General features: G+C 47.8%; 1 protein-coding gene across 3 annotated transcripts in view; it reads right to left on the bottom strand.

Annotated features, from left to right (window-relative positions):
- Positions 1-7,337: 7,337 nt before the first annotated feature.
- Positions 7,338-8,201, bottom strand: part of MAL (mal, T cell differentiation protein) — a 2,500-nt gene continuing 1,636 nt past the window's right edge. The window contains exons 2-4 of one of the 3 annotated variants that reach the window (XM_026849448.1): positions 7,966-8,133; positions 7,644-7,778; positions 7,338-7,412 (exon numbers count right to left, since the gene is read on the bottom strand). In XM_026849448.1, coding sequence (XP_026705249.1) covers positions 7,338-7,412; positions 7,644-7,778; positions 7,966-8,133 — 378 coding nt within the window. The remainder of the gene's footprint in view (positions 7,413-7,643; positions 7,779-7,965; positions 8,134-8,201) is intronic. The other 2 variants (XM_026849459.1, XM_026849467.1) reach the window with 2 other exon arrangements.

The raw sequence follows: 8,201 nt of genomic DNA, 5'->3' as shown, positions 1-8,201 counted from the left end.
GTGGGTTTGTTGGGGTCTTTTTTACAAAATGCCAGTGTCTGGGAGATCTTGAAGCAAGCAGCAGTAGTGGGAGTTAATGGGTGCACTCTCCATCTCTCTCTAGGCTCACTCATTATGGGGGGGGGGGAGCTGTGAAATCAGAAAGTAGAAGTTGTGTGTCTTCTGCAAGGGGGATGGGGAAGGGGAGCAAGGTGATGGTAGGCAACAGCTGGACTTGTGCAAACACTGTTCATGCAAGTGGGGAGGTTCTCCAAATGAAGCAGAGTCCAAATACCTGAGGAGAGCCACCCCACTGTGGGATATCACAGTATTTTGACTGGCATTGGAACTCCAGTCCGGAACACACAACCCAGCCTTTCTTATGGTACTCTTCTCTGCACCTGTGCTAGGATAAGACCAAACTTAATTTTTCTGCCAACATAGAATCTTCAGCACTGCCCAGAACTCAGAAAGTGCTATAGCTGTCAGAAGATTGAAGGAGATAGAGCTAGTCCATGATACACACCAGCCTCTGACCAGACATGGAGTAAACCATGTAGCAAGATCTCCAACACAGAGGTACATGTTAGCTCACTGGTTGAAGGGGATCCATCACCCAAGTCCCATGGTGATGGCAGTATCCACATGCTAGGATACTGCTCTACCTGGCAACTCCATGTTTTTGGCTTGGGCATCGCAAAAGAAACAGTGGAACCAAACCTAAACAATGTTTTATCACAAAGTATTAGAGCAGTCCAAGTCAGGTGTTAACTTCTGTGCCTCCCAGTCTGTGAGTGCTTGTCATGACATTTCTCTGTATGACAAAAGGTGCTTGTACTACCTGTTTTGTTAGTATGGGAGAAAATACCTTGGAAATACTTCAAGACCAACCTGGGAATTTACATTTTAAGTTTGGATCTTAAAGACATTTAGGAGCAGTATTTTACACTGATTTAAATCCAGGTTTCTAAAGACAGCAGTTGTGTATGTACAAACAGGCATGGTGAATTTAATTGAGTTTTTTCTCACTTTGGTAATGGACACTCTAATACAAAGCCATGCCTGCTGAGCAGTTGGCTGAAGGCTTTATTCCTGTTTGCCAGCTCAATCTAAATCCACCTTCAATAGGACTGCAAAGTGTGCAGCTAGCAAGCTTTCTTGTAAGCAGCATATCAATGTACTGTTCAAGAACATCTGCTCACATTTAGCTTGCATCTTACTGTTGAGCAAAATCAAGAATGAATAAACCTGAGCAAAAGGAATCGTCTAGCGCATTTAGTCCTTGCAGAAACAGAGCTGAAGTGACCCAAAACAGCCTCAGCTTGGGTACTAGAGAGAGCCTAAAGTGACTGACTGCATCAGCTGTTTGTCATTTGCTTCCCTGTGTTGCAGTGAGCAGATGGATTATGCCAGCATTTTCTCTCTTCTCAGAATTGGCAATAAGGGGTGTGTCAGTAGCAGGTGATTGCATCCACACTTGGAAATGACCTGCTGCTTCCTTGTATGCTGTTCTTGCCTTTCCTTGCCCAACACACATGGAGAAAGCCCCCCCATATTCTGGCCTAAGACTGGGGCTGTGGGTGATGTCAATGTCTCCAGTGTAGTGGGGTGAGAACGCAGAACCAGGCAGGTCCCTTGTGTGATCTTGGGAAGGGCTGAAGACAGACAAGCCATAGGGACAGCTTGCTGCTTAGCTAGCAGCACCCGCTGCAGACCAAGTTGTAAAGTCCAGCTCCCTCCAGCTGACCTGGGCCAGAGCGCTATTCCTTGTGAAACCTGAACTGAAGTCTCACACCACATTTTCCCAGCTCATGAGGTGCATGGGCCATCACTCAGCACAAGGGTCATAGTCTCTCTTTTGTGAGTAGGGGTCTGCAAACAGGCATCTCCCTTGAACCCTTCTTTGTCACTCAGCAATTTCTGTAAAGGGGTGAACCAACACATTATTCTCAGTGGATCTTTTCTCCATCAGCCAAAGCTCTGAGGAGTGTTGGATTTATAGCTGGTGTCTCCAGGAGAAACCACACAACCCTTGCAGATCCACCTTGTGTGAAATGAGAAGCTGCATGATAAGGAAGTGGTAGGGTGAATGTCTTTTGCCTTTTCAGAACTTAAAAGTAACGTAGTAACTACAGATCTCCCTCTTTCCTCAAGGTCTGCACACTAGCTACATTGGCATCTGTTCCCATGACTGGTCTGCTCAGGACTACTCTGCCTTGCCTCTGTTCTCTGGAGGAGGTTTAGGGCTCTTCTCAAACCCACAGGACAATAACACGTTTGAGCACTTCCATGAGTAAGGAATAAGGCATTTCCATCCCTCAAAGCAAATGGGGTTTCAGTGCTTGATTCTGTTAGAATAAGGGAGGCCAAGGAGAAGGAAGTGCAAAGATCAGAGGTGGGGAATGGACCATAGCTGGGTCAGGAGAGGGGGGGGCAGACTGAGTCAGCCATGAATCAGACTCTGCCACAGACCCACACGGAGCTCTGATCCCTCTGTAGACGTCATCTTTGGTGGGTTTCCCATTTTCACAAGTTTGTTCATACAGATGCTTGCATAGATGTTTTACCCAGCATACAGTTTGCTCATCACTCACAGATAAAGCTGACTGTAAAATAAGAAACATCAGCAACTCCTGCATTTTTCCATGGAGCTGGCTAATTTTCTATTACATGTCCTTGCTTTCAGGCAAAGCAAATTCCCATGAAATTCAGGAGAAGATGGAAATGCTTCTAACTCATTGCACCACTGGAGGCAAGGTATCCCACATACAACTATTTGGGGAACAGCTAACATTGTGACTAAGAAGCTAATTAAGCAAAAGCAATCAAGATTGCAATTGGGGCATACTTAATGAATAGTTAAGTCTGTAATCTTGTTTTTATCACAGGATCTGAGGTTTTGTCTGCTTTCAAGAGGATAGTTTGTTTTAACCCACGTCTAATTGCCTGCAGGCCTCCTTGTCTTGCTGGGGAAACTGGAGAAGAGCAGAGATGGAAACTCCAGTTACACTGCCAGTTGAAATCTGGTGGTGGCTGCAGGGATGCAGTAGGCCCACTGGTTTTAACAGTGTGAATGGCTTGCAAGTGCTCTGAGAAAAGGGCTGAGTTGTGGCTTTTTAAATGGGCTGCTCTATCTAGTTATGTCTGCAAGGGATTCCCAGGGATGGGGAGGACAAATGAAATGGTGAGGAGGATGCTGCTGAAGATGTGGTGCCAATCTGGGGGGATCTGGAAGTGTCTGAGCAAACGCAGAGCCTGCGATGGAGCAGCCCCATGTATTGGGCCAGGCTGGGAGCAGCTCTGCAGGCAAGAACTGCAGGTGCCTTGTGGTAACAAACTGCAAGGGCCAAACGTGTGCAAGCAGCACTCGGCAGAGAAAGCCGTCTCATGTTCTGGGGAGCCATGCTAACAAGCAATTAACCCCAAATAGCTCCATGGGAGAAAGATCAAGCCTGCAGTGTTCATCATGCCCAATGTTTCCAGTGAGGTGACAGCAAATTCTCAGGCCAGCAGTAGCCTCAGGGCTCTCTGTGGAGATGAGACCTGGTGCACACAGGGTTTGTAGATCCTGGGAGATTCTCTGAGCTCTGGGCAGCATCTTTCCCTTTGGAAACGTGGAGGTGTGCTAGTTTCCAGGGAGGGACCTTAGGCTGCCCAGTTTCCAGGGCATGTGGGTCTTCATGGTTGTGTTGAGACAATAAGAGGGCTGGGCATGATGGGCAGTGGAGACCTCAGGGTGCTTTTTTCTTTTTCTTTTCCTCTTTTTTTCTCTTCTTCCCACCAGGCAGGGAACATGCATATTGCTGCAACTCCCCTGGCATGAGGTGCAAGTCAGTGGCCTGGATCAACTGACTTGCGCAAACACGACTCCACAACCTCTAGGGTTATAAAGTAGATGTGTTTATTCAGCGCTGAGGCACACGGGGGATCGTTCCACCACAAATGTGGCACCTCTCATGGCACCTTGTCTTAGCTTTATGCTACAAAGCATCACATATTCATAATACGCCTATACATACGCATGACCTATCCCCGCTTTGTATTATAATGAGCCTGAATGTCATCTTCATATGTTCCGCCCCAGTCTCCTCCGAGTCGTGTCTGCACAGTGTGTCCCAGTGGTCATGGGCTGGGGTCACAGAGATGAAGTAGCTTCTCTACCTCGCTCTCGAACTTTTTCCTCTGGTTTCTTGCGCAGTCTCTGTAGCCCCCTGGACTCAGTCTGGACCATAGGGTTGGTTTTGGCCAGTTTTTAGGGCTGTCTTCCTATTCCATCAGGAAGTGTTCTCTCACAGCTTCCATCAGTCAAGCTTTCCATATTGTTCTGCTCTCTGGCCCATCAACTGTGATCTATTATCCTATTTTAATCTTAGTTATCTTTTAATAATAGGCCTCTAGTCCCTAGCCTGATCTCTAAGTCTTCCATCTTTATCTCTAAACTGTTATACCTTCATTTCTTGAGTGCCTAATTTCTATATCCTATTTTAATTTCCAAGCTCCTCATTTCACAATAACGCCACATCTCACTGTGTCACTGTCCTGAGCTGGGGCCCAGCAGCCCTGTGCTGAACAGGGACACTCCATCATCTGCAAGCTGTTCAGTTGCATGAAGTTGGGGCCACATTGGGAGGGTTTCACAGTTGCAGCACTGCTTTTTATCAGTTACTTTGGATGCTATTGACCCTGCAGTGGCCCTTCCCTCTGCCCACCTCTCCCCAGGCAAAGACTTGGCCCAGGTTACACTGGGGCCACAGGGTCTCCATCCCAGGGCCATGTCCACAACCTCACTCAGCCCACTCCCCGGCCACACTGGGGCTGGTGAGCACTCGCGTGCCAGCAGCACCCAGCTGTTTTTTTCCCAGTGCTGGTTTACAGCAAGGTTACACTAATGCTGGGGGGAAAGGCATCTCAGCACACAGGGTGGGGCCAGAAGGAAAGGGATGAGGTGAACTAGTGCAGACTAATGTGAACTGGTGTGTGGCAGGGAAGGGCGAAGCAAAGGGTAAAGCAAGGCAGAAAGAACGGGGGAGGAGAGATGGAAGCCCTGCTAAGACACAGGCTGCAAACGTGGTGGCCACAAGGCACAGGGATGTGGGTGTGAGGAGACAGACAGCACTGCTCAGCGCACAGGTGCTGGTCACACCTGGGTGCAGAACGTGGACAGAGCTACTACATCCCAGGGGCCAGGGTATGACTGCAAACGTCTCCCTTTGTAAATAGACCCAAACAGAAAGGTGTCCTTGTGTTTCAATGCTAAATTCAGGGGCATTAATAGAAGAGGGCAAATCTGGGCACCAACCATGCACACACACACCTCCCTCCCCACCTCCCCCACCCCCCAATGATGTGATGTTGAAACAAGTCTCACCAGGTGCATGTTAAGCCTTCAGAACCAAGTGCCAGTCCAAAGTGGCTGTAAGTTCCCTTCCTGCTCTGACCAGGGTTTTCTTTTTACCATCACCTTGCTGTTGTCACACTAACACAAGCAAAACAGGTCAGGCTAGTTTTCAGCAAGGAATAAACAAGAAAAAAAATTCAAATGTTTTCCTCATTGCAATAAAAAAGCCTCAGAAGTCCCCCCTGGATCTGAAGCAACAGCAGTGCCTCCAAGGCAACCTATTTCCCTTCCAGTCTCCAGACCTTGTTATTATCTGGGAACTTCAGACTCAAAATGGAAGCACTTTCTGCCCCACAAGCTGGAAGGACTAATTTGGTATCACAGTTTATTAGGTACCTCTAACACATGAAAACATCCCTTCTTGGGTCTAAACCCCATTTAAATTGACTCACTGTTGTGGTTTAACCCCAACTGGCAATTAAGCACCACACAGCTGCCTGGTCATTCTCTCCAGTGGGATGGGGGAGAGAATCAGAAGGGTAGAAGTGAGATACCTCATGGGCTGAGATAAAGACGGTTTATTAGGTAAAGCAAAAGCTGTGCACACAAAGCAAAATTCATTCATTCCCCACTTCCCATTGGCAGGCAGGTGTTCAGCCATCCCCAGGAAAGCAGGGCTCCATCACTCGTAATGGTGACTTGGGAAGACAAATCCCACAACTCTGAACGTCCCCTCTTACTCATTCTTTACCCCACGTTTATATCCTGAGGATGACGTCATGTGGTCTGGGATATCCCGGGGGTCAGTTGGGGTCAGATGTCCCAGCTGTGTCCCCTCCCAGCTCCTTGTGCACCCCCAACCCTCTCACTGGTGGGATGGGTGAGAAGCAGAAAGGCCTTGGCTCTGTGCAAGCGCTGCTCTGCAGTAAGGAGAACATCCCTGTGTTAGCAACACTGTTTCCAGCACAAATCTGAAAATTAACTCTATCCCAGCCAAAACTAGCACACTCACTCAACACTCTGGATTACTGTCAGCATTCAAATAAACCATCACTAAGACTGACCCAAGCTGGTTTAGCCCCTGGTCCAGGGTACAGATTCCCACAGGCCCCCCTTGCCACAAAAGCCCAATCATTCATGCCCAAGTTTGTGCCTCCTTAGGCACTGCCCTGTTACAGTGCTCCTGAGGCTGTACAAGGCCGTGTACCTGTGTGAAGCAAAAGGAAAAATAGCAGAAATCACTCTTGTCTATTTGCAAATTCACAGCAAGCCCAGTGACATAGCGCTGGTGCATGCGAGAGCAGCCATGCACCAAGGACAAGAGTTGATTGCCTCTGTTTATTCAAGATGTTAATCTAATCATCCATATAATTCTCCTACAGTCTACCACACATTTTCAAAGTTGTATTTTGTAGGGAGGTTAAAGACAATGGTAATTCCTGTCATTATGGTTGTGCCTCATAATTCAGCAATACTCTTCAGGGGTTGCAATAACTCATGTTGCCCCTGACGCAAGTTAGATATTGTCTCTGTTTCTCATGAAAAGTAAGAGATGGCATTTCCAGAAACTGGGTGAAGATGTTCTCTTGAAGAGCAGTTTTAGGGAGGGAAAGAGGCTTACATGGAGGGCTGGTAATTAAAATGACCTGCTTTCATATTTGTGCTGGTTGTTCAGGCTCCCCCTCAGAGCAGTAACAACCCTGGAGGCCTAAAGGTGTGGTTCAGGGAGATTTTATCACTTTGAACCCAAATATATTATTCTTTTTGAAGCTGGATGTTTTTCTATTTGGGCCCAAATTACCAGCATCAAACTGTACCCAGCCAAGAAGAAACTGGAGGGAAATAGATTGTGCCAGGATGTAGCTTCCTCTGGGAGGCTCTTTGTCTTCACTGCCATGGTTGCACATAAAAAGCTGCTTTATACATTAAAAAACAAAACCCAAACCCAGTCTGGAAATTGCAGTTGTTAAACAGCTTTCATGTTGATGGGGTGACCACAAGACACACTTGCAAGAGGCTCTTAGGAAGATTTCCATCGCAGGAGTGAGAACACCTTATGGATCACGTACATCAGGGTAGCTATGAATGCAAATACCTACAATGGCAAAACACATCAGCCAGTTAACTTATTACATGGCATGAGTTCCTGCACTGAGCCAATACCCTGTGATGCGCTATATCTCTACTGACTCTTGCACGTGTGGAGACATTTGTGCATAGTAGGACTGGGATTAAGTTTCATTCCTGCTCCTATTGCTGGTGCAAGTAAAGATTGGCCCTTGCTGCTCCACAGTCACATTCCTTCCCCTGCTTGCCAGGCACTCACCACAGCAGCGATGTTCTCCCGGTAGATAGTTGTTACCAGAGGGTTGGTAGACAAGCCAGCTTCATAGGTGAAGTAGGCTTCCAACACAGCGGCACTGAGGTAGAACAGAGCTGCTGTCTCCTGACAGATGACATCCTAAGAAACAAGGATCATGCAGTCATTTCCAAGGAGGGAGCACACTGCAAAGGGGGGGTGGGGGGTGTAAAGGAACCCACACAAGCAAGCACCAGCCTGCGATTTGGAGTGCCATAACAAGGAGACAATTGTCTACAAGTGATACCAGGGAGGGGAAGAGACCCTGAGGTTTGTCACATCCACTTACCAAGGTGACCCAGGAGCTGCTGCCCCCGTGCACCCCGCAGATGTAGAGGCACAGAAGAGTGGTGGACATAACAAAGCAGAACACAGAGACAAACATCACCCAGCCTTGCAGGATGGGTAATGGGACCTTCGAGGATGCCACCAGGATCCAGACAAGGCCCCCAAAGATCTGCAAGTGAAAGTGGGAGAGAGGGAAAGCGTGGAATAAATCGGTTTATCCAGAGCAGAGCCAAAAAC

The sequence above is a fragment of the Athene cunicularia genome, assembly GCF_003259725.1.
Source record: "Athene cunicularia isolate RWA chromosome 1 unlocalized genomic scaffold, athCun1 chr1_part1, whole genome shotgun sequence".
In the NCBI taxonomy this organism is placed as follows: Eukaryota; Metazoa; Chordata; class Aves; order Strigiformes; family Strigidae; genus Athene; species Athene cunicularia.
This window is presented reverse-complemented; position numbering and strand designations above follow the sequence as displayed.